General features: G+C 42.9%; 1 protein-coding gene across 1 annotated transcript in view; it reads right to left on the reverse strand.

The window, feature by feature from the left end:
• YBEY (ybeY metalloendoribonuclease) overlaps positions 1–15,660 on the reverse strand; it is a 64,311-nt gene that overhangs the window by 31,392 nt on the left and 17,259 nt on the right. The window contains exons 2-4 of the mRNA XM_085645159.1: positions 11,200–11,269; positions 9,988–10,231; positions 99–230 (exon numbers count right to left, since the gene is read on the reverse strand). Coding sequence (XP_085501285.1) covers positions 99–230; positions 9,988–10,197 — 342 coding nt within the window. The 5' untranslated portion in view covers positions 10,198–10,231; positions 11,200–11,269. The remainder of the gene's footprint in view (positions 1–98; positions 231–9,987; positions 10,232–11,199; positions 11,270–15,660) is intronic.

Consider the following 15,660-nt stretch of genomic DNA (forward strand, 5'->3'; position numbering starts at 1 on the left):
TATACAGGACAAAGGTATCAGTGATAATTGAAGAATTAGGACGCAAATTCTGGGCTTGAGAAGCATAGACTTAGCCTCTAGTCACTTTGAGAACTTACTGTTAAGACGTCATAGAAGTCTTCATTCTGGTCCACGCACTGTTGATGAATATATTCCACACCAAGAAAAATATCCCCCAGGTTGTACTCGTCCCTGAAGGCAGGCTGGGGCAACTCACCAGCTTTCAAATTCTGCAATCATAGAAATGGGCTGTTAAAATATTGCCAACTAAGCTGAGAGGAAAGGAGCCAGTTTAGCAATTTCTTGAAGCCAGCTCAGCCCATGGAGCAGGACAAGTGTAGCAAATCAGAAAAGAGTCATCTCAACACACTGGACTGAGGCCAACTCAGCCCAATGGAGCAGAGCCAGCTTGAAGTACCAGAAAAATCACACGGTAATTTCTCATTACAAAGTACCACTATCCTTGTTTTCCGCACAAGGCGATGGGCCTTTTCCACCGTGTAATGACCAAAGAGGAGACTTACATAAACAAATCAAATGCAAATAAATATTTGAGGCAATAATGAGAGTTATGAGTAGTTTTAAAGGGATTTATTTTCCAATCAAAATTTAAGTTTCTCTGACTCTTCATTCATTAGTCACATATCAATTAGGTTACAGAATTGAAAATAGGAAAAAATAGACTCAATACAGAGCATATTATAGTTTGCATACAAAACGCTCCATAAAGGAAAAAGTCCCTATTCTATAAATAAATGTGGCATAAATGCAAGAATGAGCTTAGCATGAAACTAAATCAACAATTAATAACTGCAAAATCTCCCATAAAGAGAAATAAGCATAGGACAAATAAGGCTTTACAAAGCCAGTTAGTCAAAGCATAAAGCTTGGGGTTTTTAGCAAAAAGTCCACATCTAAATCTGCCCTTGCTCTCGTTTCTCCTTCTGAGCCTGGCTGCTGTCTCCCCAGAGGCTCCCAAAGCCCCTCCTTTCTCTCACTGCAGAACTCAAAAAAAGCTGTGCGATTCTGCATGCATCCTGCTAAAAAGAAATAAGCAAAAACCCACACCCCTAAGCTAGGAACGAGTATATATTTCAGCAAAACATGTGACTTTTGGTCTTCGTACTTCATCCAATTGAAGTGCAGAAAAACATTGACACCCCGCACATCATCAATCAGGCGAGTTCTTGTGACACATTTGAATTTTGCTCTAAATGATTTCATCTCCTAGCTTCCTGCTAAAGAAACAATTTATTTCAACTAAACAGAAACCTTTTACTCCAACAATAAAGTACTATTTAGGCGGAAACTGTGAACACATTTTATAATAATACAGAAGAAAATGTGTGCTTTGCAGTTTCACTCTACCTTATGAAATGAATGAGGCTTCGTTTACACAACTGGATACTGATAAAAGCAAGCTACAAGCCGCAAATTAAAAGAAACTTCTTTCTTTCACTGTAGGAACATGAAAATGCAGACATTCAATTCTTACCTGAAGGATGATGCTGAAGCTTCCTAAAACAAACTTAATCACGAGCTGTGTGTTTTAGCTTTCTCTACACTTTAAAATGCGTGTTAATTCAGCACAAATATATATGCTGCTTAGAAAGTTCAAAACACATTTTCCAAATTAAATGTACATTTTCTAAAGAGGTCAAATATAAACTAAACACATTTAAATCAACCATGAAGATTCCACGCGCCGATGGGGACATAGCTGCTGCATTTGAAACTTTCTATAAGACTCTCTACTCGGCTGATAGCCTGGATCCGGCCATGGCCAGGGACTATGTGCAAGCGGCACCGGTGACCCCGCTAGTAGCCTCGATTGCTGCCAATTTGGATGCGGACATAAGCCCTGATGAGGTTTTAAGGGCTATCCAGGGCCTTTCGGTTGGCAAAGCGCCGGGGGAAGACGGCCTCACTATCGATTTTTATAAAACCTTTGTGCCGGATCTCGTTCCCCTTCTGGTGAGGCTGTTCAACGCCTTCAGTGAATCTGGGGAACTTACTCCGTCGATGTCAATGGCGGAGGTAGTGGTCATTCCCAAGGACGAGTGTTCCTCATATCGTCCTATCTCCCTGCTCAACGTGGACCTGAAAATCTTCACCAGTATTTTGGCTGCCAGACTCGCTCCCCACATGCAGGGCATGGTGGACCCCGACCAGTCGGGATTCATCCCGGACCGCAACTGCGGGGATTGGACGCGTATACTCTGTCATTTATTGGATAAAATGCAGCAAACCCAGATCCGGTTGCAGCTTCTTTCGGTGGACGCCGAAAAGGCTTTTGACAGGGTTCACTGGACTTATTTACAACAGGTCCTCTGTCGCTTTGGGCTCTTTGACAGGTTCCGGAGATGGGTGAATTGCGTCTATCATGGCCCCAAGCACGTATTCGAGTCAACGGGGTGGTTTCTCATCCTTTCCAGGTAGGATGCGGCACGTGGCAGGGGTTGTCCCCTCTCTCCTTTTTGCGCTCTACATGGAGCCTTTTGCCGAAAGGGTTCGCCAACTCCCTTCGGTAACTGGGATCTGGATGGGGGGCAGGGAACATAAGATCTCCTTATACGCAGATGACGTACTCCTGTTCTTGACGCACCCGTTACTCTCTCTTACCCCTCTGCTGATGGAGGTGGAGGCTTTCAGTGCAGCATCCGGTTTTAAAATTAACTTGAAAAAATCCAGGCTTTGAGTCTTACCCTTCCTGCGGCGTATCGGCACCAACTATCTCTTCATTTCCTGTTTTCTTGGGCGACTGTGGATATTACCTTTCTGGGGTTATGGGGTTTCTCTACCACCGCGAAGAATGCTCAGGTGAACTACACGGAGACTGTGAGCAAACTGCGCCTCAAACTGAACAGTTGGAAAAAATATACCCTTTCCTGGTTGGGTAAGATTGCCGCCGTCAAAATGACGATTCTGCCCTGTTTGCTCTACATCATGCAGACACTCCCCCTAAATCCCGCCACCCACAACACTGGCTCTAATGCAGCAACTCATTACTAGCTTCATCTGGGGGGGTAAGAAGCCGCGTATGGCGCAACATCTCACTGACTTGTCGCAGGATGAGGGCGGCCTTGGTATCCCACATCTCAGGCGCTACTATGAGATAGCGCAATTGCGATGGATGGTTGAGTGGTACCAGCTAGAGTCAGAAAAACATTGGTGTTTTATGGATAGAGGGGTCGCCGGAATCCACATATGGAAGGTTCCCTGGCTACCCAGACGTCATCGGCCGCTGGGTGCATATTTCTCCCCGGTTTTGCAAGCCACTATGCAGGTGTGGGATAGGGTCCAAGAGAAGTGTCAGTTGTCCTCATCTGTCTCGCTCTTGACCTCCTTTATTGGGAACCCGTATTTTCCACCGGCCTCCGTGGGCAACGCCTACTTCAAATGGCAAGAAGCAAACTGTAAGCGCGTAGGCGACCTCTTCGACAAGCAGGGAATCCTGGATTTCCCCAGACTTGTGTCTCACTGTGGGATCCCCAAGGACACATACTGGCAGTATCTGGCACTGCGCCACTGGGTCACACAACCACACATGCATCCGCATGCTGGTCGGCTCCTCACAAAATTTGAAATCTGGTACATCACACGCACATCCAATAAACGCCTTCTGTCGGATATTTATGGCTTCCTCAATTAGGCAAGAAATCAGGCCAAATCCCCAGCGCAGCGTAGGTGGGAGGCGGAATGAAGTCGGGAGTTCTCCCATAAGGAGTGGGCGGACATCTTTCACAGGGCTTGGGCATCCTCATGCAGCACTTCAGGACTAAAATTGCACACTATTGGTATTATACACCGGTGAGGGTCGCCAAATGGAAGCCCCGTAGCAATAACCTCTGCTGGCGCAACTGCGGGGAGGAGGGTACATTGTCCCATATCCTATGGCATTGCCCTAGAATACAGGCATTTTGGGACACTATTCTACCCCTAGTAGACCAAATATACGAGACTGAACTCCCCCAATTTACTAGCTTCATCTTGCTGGGATTACACAGCCCTCTCACATACCCCCTCAGGTCTTGCAGGGGTAGGGCAATCACCTTGGCACTAGGGGCAGCCAAGCAGGTCCTCCTGACGAGGTGGGGCACGACTGACATCCCGACCAAGCTTGAATGGCTACACAAAATGTGGGAGATTGTGGGGATGGAGCGGATCACAGCTGGAATCAACCACAAACTGCCTAAATTTGATAAGACCTGGGGGCCCACGGTGGCTTACTTATCGTCTGAATTTATAGAACTTACCTGCCCTCGCTATTTAAGGGTCCTGCGATTCCCTTCGACCCATATAAAGGATCCACCGCCACCCCGAAGGTCACTTAGCCCTGGACCCCACCACATCATTCCATACGCCATGGGTGGATACCTGTCCTCTCTCCTCTAGTTTCTCCTGCTATTCCTTTACTTTCTCTCATCTTCTCTCTATTTCCCCATCTCATTCTTGAATAAAGTTTACTTTTGAAGAAATACGTTCCCCGCCGGCCGGTGGCTGTAGGTGGGCATAATGTATTTTTCTTGATTACAGCGTACTTAATAAAAAGATTTAAACCATAAATCAACCATTAATTATTTGTGCATGGTTTTACATGATTCATTAGACTGAAAACATCTGAGCAGCATGTCAGCTAAGACATGTTTTCACTTCTCCAGCACTAAATGTCTGCGTGCCACTTTTTAAATGCAGTTTTATGTCTGAATCTCAAAGCAGCTTTTGTCTCAAATAATGCTTAAATCTATAGGTGATATTTACGCGCTCACACCCCACGGAGCAGAGCAAGCGTAGCAAATCAGAAAGGAGTCGTCTTAACACACTGGATCGGGGCCAACACAGCCCATTGGAGCAGAGCAAGCTCATACTACCAGATCAAAACCAGCTAGGCCTATAGGACAGTCTCCTAATTGGTGGATATTTTAAAATATGCAACTATGGTTAAACTTTGAATGGATTTTTACACTGGCACGTCTCACATGAGTGGATTTAATGCATGCAGAATTCCAACCTCGTATTTTTTCACCTTCTTGATATTCTGTCTTTAATAGATTAATTAATTTTAATCCGCACATTAATGCTAGATGTGCAGCCACCACCTCTGTCTAACAAATCCATTGCATCCACTTTTCAAGTAAAATTGTTGGCAGTTAGGAAGGCCTTCATTTCGGTCAGAGGGTACAGGATACAGGATGCTGGCCCATGGTGCATTAGCTGATAACCCCTTAAACACAAAACAGATTTAATCTTATGTTCTAAGCAATAGCACTCTGGCATCCATTCTGGAGATGCAGGATGGAAATACGCCTGGTTGTCCCACTTTCCTATGCAATAAACTATTCAGTAAGATAGCCATCTTTTTATATTTTTTTCTGGCCTGGTGCACCGCACTTAGCCTTTTTCCATAAGGATAACTTGCAGTCATTATGGCTTTGACCATATTCCCAGGAGCAGTAGCATGAAAGAACAGTTTTATGATACAGGAGACTGGGATCTAGCTGTAGGTCCCTCAGCCTGACCCACAACAAACGCCTCTCTACTGAATCAAAAGTCTGTGTTGTGTCAGATCAAAGGATTCATATTTTAAATGTTCACCCTTTACCGTGATATATTTATAGATCACTGATCAACAATCAAAAACTAGGCTTTAAAGCCGGTCTGATTATCACAAACCCCCCAGTCATCCAACTAGTGCTGAATCCATTTGAAATCTTTTTTTTCAATACATCTAAAAGACAGATTGTCACAGTGGAGATTCCTTTGTCCCTCTACTTCAGAGCAGTGATAACTCCGATCCAGGCGTTTACCATCTCAAAAAAGTTCAGACTGATGAAGAGCCCTAGGATGCCCAAACGTCATGAGACTATTACCATCTGGAGGATACTAAAGACAGCAAGGCAAGAGAGAGAAAAATAAAAAGAGAGAGAGAAAGAAACAAGGAGTATGACAGATCAAGAAAGAGCGAGTAAGCAAGTTGGAGAGACAAAGAGAAAGAGAGAGGTGTTGCCCTTGGGCATTTAACTGGCAACAGGGAAAATGGGCACTAACCCGATGCATACCCTTCACTTAGGTACACGAACAGGAGCAGAAACACAACCTAAAAAACACACAAGCAGGGGGAGCAACTATTGGGCTTCTATGCAATTCTGACAGAGTACCATAGCAAACTACTTGTAAGGCTAATGTAAAGTTCTGCAGAGACTATTTCCTGTGTGCAATCCTATCATGTGTGGGCTGTTGTTTCCGCACCCAGATTTCCCGGTGTGGGAAAAATTGACCCCTATTTACTGTACATAAAGTATGTCCTGTAAAATCACCTTGGTAATGGCTACAGTGCAGTCTGCCCATTCCCTGGTCCCCACCCGACCCCATACTAAAGTGTTTGGGAAGCCTGATATGTTCCCTGTGCCAAGCAACATCCTCTACTATCCTTGAATTATCCTCCCTTCCCACTCCCAGTTGTGCAGCATTCCCCTCACACACATTTACTCAGAGCAGGTCTATGACCTTGGGTCAAAAGTCAGGACACAGGATTGTGTTAATAGCTTGTTTTTAAAATTAAATTGTCCAGTTAGTCCGAATTAAATTAGTTTTATAAGGTAGAAAAGCCCCCTCATTGTTCCTTGGCTTGGTTGAACTCAGAAAAAAATGTATTCCCTCAAACGAAATGAACACAGGTCCTCCTGTGTATCACACCAATCTATCTCCTTTTGACCTTACATTTTCGTGTATGTTACGTCCGATTACTATCCATGCAGGACTCTGGCTGCAGGAACCAGATTTGTATAATAATTCCCCCTTTTGTGGAGTTGAACTTGTAACATGGGTGAATATTTGTGGTTAGAAACAGCAATTTCGGCCCACTGGAATCTCTGCACATATTTACTCCTAACTTGTAATTGGGCTTAGGTGATAATATACAAATAGGACTTACCCTCATATCAATGCAAGAAGAGGAAGAGAGGTGAGATAGTAATGGTGATTTTGAGGCAAATATGTGGTAAATAAAAAACATTTTTGTTAAATCCTACAGAGAGCAAGAGGTATAAGAGACGTCTCAAGCCTCATTGAGAGAATGGCAGACTAGGATGGAGTATTTAAGGCAGCTTGTAAATCTAGATCCTGTAGCGTGGCATTCGTCGGTGTAGTAAAAACTTCTATTCAGAGTTTCCTATCTCTGAATGAGGCTTATCCTTCTTATTCATTACAGACTAATGGTGTAAGGACGGGTTAGGAGCGTGGTTCTGTGACTCAGCCGCAGTTAAAAGATGTACTTGGGTGATTGCTTCACATTCAGAAGGATGTTTGAAGGAATCTCTCTTGGAGTGAAAGAGTCATTCCCCTGCATCCGCAGGCACCGCAAAAAAGTTGACTGGTCTGCTGATCCTAAGCTCCTCCGAACACCGAACGGTTCTGCAACACAGGTGGTGGTTTTCCACAGCTCCCAAGTCCTGCCCTGCCCTCTCACCAAGTTTGAGGGGTTGCAATAGTTGAATTCCTGTGCACCGCGTCAACTTGCAGTTGCAAAGGCTTGTTGACTTCCTCCCAAGAAGATCTTCGGGCTCCAAGTAGCTCCAACCTCGAACATCTCCTGTCACCAGAATCATCAGCCACACTGCATCGTGCGCATCGTGGCCTGCATCTTTTGGTGAGCTGCTTGAGGTTCTCTCGCGACTCCAGTGCCTCCGGCCTGTGGGTCCTTTGAGGGTCACCTTTGCTTCTCTTGGGCTCCCCTGATTGCTTGGGGCCTGCCCCGACTCCCCTGCTTGTGGTGAATCTCCTGGACCTTGCTGGTTCCGACGTTGCTCCTTCTTCAGCTCCTATGTTGGTTGTATTTGCCAAGGCTTGTTGGTGCTCCCACTGGACACCAACCCCTCACCACTGGACATCCTTCGTGGGACAGCTCGAGCACGGCTCCTGGTCTTCCTCAGCGTTGCCTGGTCCTCACAGCTGCAGAGTCAAGGTCCTTGTCAACTCTCATGCAACTCCCTACATCGGGGGGCTTTCGTCTTCCAGAACTCCTGGTCACTCTTGAGTGACATAGACTCTGTCCGCTCTGCTTGCAAGTACACCTCTCAACCAGAATCCACATTTGGAATCCAACGGACACTTTCTCCTCCTTCAGCAGCGGCACTTTCCTGAAGTCCTCCACTGGGTTCGACAGCAGTTTCCGACACCACTTTACACCTATGCACACGGCTTCCCTGGTGTAGGTAACGTGGGTACTATGCTATCTACGGGGGGTGCGGCTCTCCAATCTTCTGTCTTCTACAGGGTTTCTTCAGGGTCCTCTGGAAAGGGTCCTTAATCTTTAAAAATCTAACCGCGACTTACACGTAGACTTGTATGGAGCACGCAGTTGTGTTCCCACACTGCACACACTCTCCGTGGGGTTCGTAGTCACTCACCTTGGGTAGTTCCTTGGGTCCCCAGCACTCCTACGAAGTCTCGACATTGTCTTGACCCGAGTCGTGATTCTTATACCACTTTCTTAGTATATGCTTTGGTCCCCCCTGGGGTCCACTGTGTATTACGTGCTATTTACTGTGTTTCTTTGCAAAGTATTATGTGCATTGTGCATATCTCCGGGTAGGAGATATTTGTATTTGTTAGAGCGTATTAAATAATAAATACATATTTTTATAAATACATTGTGTGGTTATTTTTCACTTAATCTAAACTATAAGATTGTATTCTGGTAAAACAAGTTGCTTTACACTCCTTCTGGACTAAGCCTGAAGGCTGCTCTCCACTGCTACCACTTAGAGAGTTTTCTAAGTTTGTCTAAGACCTCTTAAATCACCATAAAAGATGTTTGGACTGGAGCAAGGTGCCCACTTACATAAGTGGACATCATATACCAGGCTAGCTTCTCAAAATGTATAATATGCTTACATTTAGGGACTTTCAGCCAACTCTGTTCATCCACTGGTCTTTTACTATAATTCACGTTTTGCTTATACCCACTACAGCATATAGAATGGGACAGCCTACTTAAGCCACTGGTTAACTACACTTTGAGTAACTGCATTTTGCTCTCTCACAAGGAGCACATCTGTGCACAAACTAGTTCCCTTCAATGCAAGTGTTTTTGTTTTTACTTTATAATTACTTTAGTTTGGCATTTGTGTTTAAAGCCTGATGAGATAGCACGCACTTCTGATGTACATTCCAAATATATCGGATCCCATCTCTTGCCAATGCTGTTGTAAATTCCATTTGGAGGATTTTACTTTTCTGGCTGCTGCCATTTCATTTGAAACTGTTCTGTATAAGGTTATCCTCTTTTTACCTTTTTTTTTTCTCTCTTTCTTTGCTATTTTCCTCCTTCTTTCTTTACTTGTCTTTTCTGCTTTTTTTGCCTTCTTTCTCTCTGTACTTCTCTCTTTTTCTCTTTCCTTCTTTCTTACTTTCTCTGTCCATCTCTTTGTTTCTTTTCTTCATCTTGCCTTCTTTCACTATTGCCTTTTTTCCTTCCTTCTCTTTCTCTCTCTTCCCTTCTCTCCTTCCTTCTTTCTCAATACTTCTTTCTTGCCTGCCTTCTTTCTTTTTCAAAAGCAAGGGTCAGCTTATTCCAAAACAATAACGTTTTTCAAAAAACACGACAAACAAAACAAAACAATAATTGCCAGACCTATTGGCTTTACCAAATCTTGTTTTTTTATGGCAGGCATCTTCACCTACCATGTACCCCAATGCAGATTGCAACCTTTGCACATAATCCCAGCTGAACATGCACCACAAGCAAATTCTGTAAATCAGCTGCCTGCCACCCTGTAGGATTCAGATAATTTTTAAATGGTTTGATGATAAGGCCCTTCAAAAGTTCTAATCTGAGTAAACACATTTGGAAATGCAGCACTTAATTGCTGAAATCGTGAAAAGCAGATGTTTATTGTCAAAAGAATAGCTTCATTCTTGTGGTATCTGACTGTAACCCATATTGCAACTAAATGAGAGGAATGGAATGACAAGCAGCAGGGTTACCTCCTTAAAGGGGAAGGAGAGGACATCTGTCGGATGGTTCTTGCCCCTGTAGGCATGGTTAATAAGCTGCATTCTCCTGTTGTCAACACAAATGACTCCCAGGTCAAAGTTTTGTATCTCCAAAATGCGGCGAAGGACTTCTACATTTTGACGCAATGGAACTCTCTTGAGGGGAATCACTCTCTGCAGATTCCGCAGCACCAGGCTCATCTCAACAAGAACATGCTGAGCAAGAGTGAGAACCCTGGGTGAGAAAAGAAAAAACATGGTAATCAGGGCACAGAGTTGCTAACAAGAAACACCTGAGCAGGCTTAAACAGGACTATGTGTGAATCGAGGGACTGTGAAAAGAGGTGGAGAGATAGGGAAAGGCTGAAACCTAGAGAGACAAAAATTGAAATGCTAAGATGGAGCAGCAAACAAAGAATACATTCTTGGAAAACCAATTTAAATGTATTGATCCTCCACTCAAACAACATGTCAAGACGGAAAAATGAAACTGAGAAATGCTTTTCTCGTTTATTAACTTGATCACTTATCACTCAACTAAACTTAGATCTCCTGTTTTAGAGTTATTTACAGAAGCAACATATATTATGCAGTGCTCCAATAAAACGTAAGTCCTTGCAAGGTCATTCATAATGCTGTCATTTGGATTAAGCAAATATAAATGCATACAAGCAGCGATAGGACCTCATACAATGTCTTGCAGTTGCTGAAGACAAAAGCTCTTCAACAACCATAAATAATCTGATAAAGGATCACGCTGTACCACTATTCTTTTTAGATCATATGATGTGGGAATCTAAAATGCTTTTAGGAACAGAAAAAAGAATTTGCCCTTTGTTTGCAGCAGACAGTTTATGAGATGAATAAAAGATTAAGACATGGGTCTCGTCATTCCAAACCAGTGAGCTGTACCCTACAAACTTACCTCTGTGATCAATATTCTGAAGAAAAATATCAGCTTGTTCAAGAAATTGGAAGTTAACGACTACTGGATGCAGGGAGTTTGGTACTTTGTTCACATTTAACATTTAGCTATTGATCTTTCCAGTATATGTTCTACTGCTGATCTTTCTGTGCAAGCTGGTACTTTCCTATTTAGAACTTTGGTAAAGAAAGCGAAGCTTCTTTTGGTAAACACTTTCATGGACCTGAAAGATGATGTTATCTCAAAGTATATGCACACACAACGAATAGTGACCTCACCTTTAGCCAGCTAATCAAAATCCTAGTCACAGGACAAAAGACCAATGACGATTGCTGGTCCAATGCGATTCTGAAATGAGAAGAACACAGTATGAGGATGATTATGCTATTTTTGTTGGCATTGTTATCCTCATGCCATTTTTTGATAACAGACAATATAAAAGACAATAGCATTGTTTGAAAAACTGCCAGGAGACCAATGGGTCAAGCAACTTCATGAAGTTACAAGACCCATGCAGTCCTTCGCTCAACGTTTTGAATAGGTATTTTGATTACCTATTTGTTTCAAAGCATATATACTTCCATTTGCCATAACAATTTCGTATTTAATTTTCAGGTGATGATATTATGGTAGAACAAACTTACCTGTATGTCACAGTGCCTGGCATGCCACTGACTGCACTTCTAATATTATAACGAAAAGGGAAAGATCAAAGGAAAGAGAATAATAAGATTCCCTTATACAACATGAACAATACTCTCAAATTCCTGTCACCGTCTGGGAATACAAGGATAACACCAGGTATGGCAGAACATGAAGAGGTCCCTAAGCTTGTTTAAATGGAACTGAGAGTTTTGAAGATCTTGAGTACTATACAGGCAATGCAACATGTTAGCAGGACATTAAGGGCCAGATGTACGACCCACCAATTTAAGACTCGCAAATTGCGTCACATTTGCGACTCGCAAATTGGGATGTACAACTGTGTCTTAGACACTGTTTGGGATTCCTAATGGGGTCGCAAATTGCATGCCTCATTAATAATAATTAGGCAGGCGCAATTTGCTACCCCCATTAGGAATGGCTAGCACTCACCGGGATGATGGTCTCCTGGGGTCAGTAGACCACCATGTCTGTGACTACTTTTAAATAAAGCAGGTTTTGTTTTTTAAATGCAGCCCGTTTTCCTTAAAGGATAACGGGATGCATTAAAAAAAAAATTCAAGTTTCATTTTTTTAAGGCAGGTTGTGGTCCCTGTGACCACTGCCTGCCCTTAAAAAATATTTTTTGACCCATTCAAAAATGGGAAGGGGTCTCCTGGGGACCCCTTCCGTTTGCAAATGGTTTACCACCTACTTGAAGTAGGTGGTAAATTGCAAGTGTTTTGCAACTGCAATTCCAGGCGCAAAACATCCATACATACAAATGCAAGTCGCTAATAGGAAGGGACACCCTTGGCACGCCCCTTCCTAATAGCGAGTCGCAAACCTCAATTAGCAAATTGGTAAAATTTATGATTTGCAAAATGAGGTTTTTACATGGCCATGCCCTAAATTGCGTTCGCAAACGGGCCGATTGCCCGTTTGTGACCACAATTTAGGGTCGTTATTCTGGCCGTTAATGCCTTTATCTGCAAACTTACAAAGTTGCAAGTTATTAATGGAGAGTGACTGAGATTGGTATTTTGATGAGTAGTTCTCAGTAGGAATTAGGGCAATGTACTGACTTCTCAAACTCTACTGCCCTCTCAAAGGTGCGATTGATACATTGCTGTTTATTCCTCAGCTCAGTCACTTTTATCAGATGTTATGAGACATCATTCGCTGTGCGAAGCACGTATAGCCTTTTGAAAGTAATCTTGAAATGTGACAGACATTTTTTCAGTAGGCCATTTACAGGCAGATTGAAAGTGACAGGCTTTTCTTCAGATAGCCAGCCTTTTGAGATTATTGAGGCATACAGTTGGATTGAATAGATTTATTTAAATGTACTTGTAGAAGGACCCTTAGTAAATATTTTCCGATAAAAACTGCAAATTAAAATAGTTTAATCTCTGGCACTAATTCATGTATATGTTGATCAAAGATATTGATATTTTGCCATACATTTCTGACCTGAATGAAAGGAATTGAGTCTGAAGTGACTGGCTTAACAAAGGATGCTAATCACTTAGAGCACTTAGGTGATCCTTTATGAAAAAAGTGTTGGTGATATTTGTGAATATAATTTTGATAAAATGTGTACGAAAGACAGAAATCCCGTACCACCTTATATATATTGGTATGCTGGTCAAGCATGCCCTTCAGTGGTCTTAACCACATTTTTATGTTTAATTAACTGTGGGTTTCCCTCTTGGACTACTTTAATTGTTGATCTTCCTCCATAAAAACATACGTTCCTTCTTTTCCTTTTGATGAACAGGCATATTGGATTGCTTAGTCTGTTGTTTTCTAATCTTACAGACATGAAGAAGTTTTGTTATTGCTAGGACGAAAGCTGTTGCCTCTTCTATATTGCATCACTATGTGACATCAGATGAAGATGCAATAAAAATATCTGGCTGCAATCAGTTTAAGAATGATGTGATGGTTTTTGTGAAAACAGGACATAAATACAATTTGAAACTGAAGGAAGACTTGGCGCCTGACTTAGATCTCGGTGGACTGGTTACTCTGTCACAACGGTGAAGGATATCCCGTCCGTCAAAATATAAATCCCATTATATCAAATAGGAGTTATATTTCGGCGGACAGGATATCTGTCACTGTTGTGAAGGATTAACCCGTCCACTGAGTTCTAAATCAGGCCCTTAGAAGGGTGAAAGAAAGTGGACTAAAACTAACTGTGGGGCACTGAGGTTTATTGAAAGAGAGGTGTGACGCCCAGAGAGAGTTAAAAGGTAGAGCAATGGTGTATGTATAAATAGACAGGTAAAAAGGGAGTGTTTAGGTAAAGGAATGAGACATGGGACAGAAAGGTGCGGCAGAGAAAGAAATGTATTGGGTGGTATAGAGAAGTGACAGCTAGTCACAGAGTGTAGTATGTAGAGAAGTAAGTTAGAGAGAAGGGCAAGGATTTAGTCTCTGGTCAGGTAAAGAGAGTTAACTTACAACAAGAGAGGAAGAGGGAGAGTTGAAGGAGGGAAATGCGAGTAGAGGTGGGAGTTAGAGAAGCAAAACAAACAGGAGCTCGGAGTAAGTTAATGGGAGGCAGACAGAAAGTAGAGAGGGAAAGAAGGGATAGCAAGACAGGGAAATGGTCAAATATCAGCTTTAAATAGATTTTAGTAATTCAACCATTTTTCTCCAAACTTCAGCATGTGAGTTTTGAAAAGTATGCATTTTAATATTGCATGATCTGCTCTCTTTCATTCTGGGAACCGCTCCTTATTAAAGCCAACCATGGACTGCTGTGCCTTTAAAATTAGGGCACACTGATCCCATTCTTCTCCCTTCCATCTCAGTTAAATAGTTTACACTGAATGGGCTGAGAAGCTGAATAGAAACTAAAAGTATTTGATAAAGTAAAGAGTGTTCAATGAACCCTATGCAGGTGTAGGAGCCGTCTCCCACCAAGTAGAAAGAACTACAAGCATAATAAACACTGTAGTTTTACATTCAGCACACTTACCATTGTTTCCGTTTTGAAAGTGGCAGTCTACTGAACGCATTCTCAACAATCTAAAATATCCCAAGCATCAATAGATCAAGTCTATATCACAACACGCCTGAGAGGCAGGGCTTTGCAATCAGACCATTTCAAAGAATAAGACATGAACTACCAAAATGGCCATGGAATCGCTCAGCATCCGGAAACTTTCTCGTGGATTAACAATACCCCATAACAGATGTTTTTCAAATAAGCTTTCCTCAACTAAGCAATAACCTCTCTTGCTTCACAAAAGAGATTTGTCAATTTAAGAGATAATGTGAACGAATCATTAAACGTAGTAACAGCAATCCCCACTGGTTCAATATACCTTCGGTTAATGCAACTATGCACAGTGGCTGCCTTTTCAAGAAACAACTTCCTAAAATATCCTCCTGATCAGGCTGTAGGAGAAATGATGGGAGTTAATTTATATTAGAGAAGAGTCAATGACTGACAGCAGCAGGAACACATAGGAAAAGTAGCACATCCATCTGAACAAACAGCCAGCATGGGACAAGTGACAGACTTCCAACTTACAATTAGGTTTCAGTTGACGAAATATGTACAGCCTGATCACAGCAAAGGAAAGTCAATCACCACAAATGAAGAGACCAAACTGCACTCCGAAAAACTAAAGCCAGAAGGTGAGAAAAGCCAGATGGCGTCGGGAGCAGCAGCAGCAGCCAGCGGGAGGAGCCGGACGCGGTCTGTGGTGGGAGAGAGGTGGCGCGCGCGACGGCAAAAGTGAATGAGGTTGGCAAGTGGTGTGCGATGTGCGCGCACCATGATGAGAGAGGAAAGCCAGATGGCGCCTCTGCTCGTCATTGTGCGTGTAACCACACGCTCTAGGCCAGCCAAAAAGCTGTGGTAGCACTTTTAAAGGCCCACAGACTAAATGCCTCGCCAGGCCAGCGCATGCGCTGGCTCAGGCGAGACCTAAAAACGATGAGGAATTTTCAAGGGACAGCCAATGTAACAAAGACCTTGAAATGGCCAGAGAGGAATTGTCCAAAAACAACTCTGAACTAAATTCAATAGGAAAAACACACTGATTGAGAGCGTGGATGCAAGTCAAAAGGATCTAGGG

This window comes from Triturus cristatus, chromosome 3_1 (assembly GCF_964204655.1).
Source record: "Triturus cristatus chromosome 3_1, aTriCri1.1, whole genome shotgun sequence".
Lineage (NCBI taxonomy): Eukaryota > Metazoa > Chordata > Amphibia > Caudata > Salamandridae > Triturus > Triturus cristatus.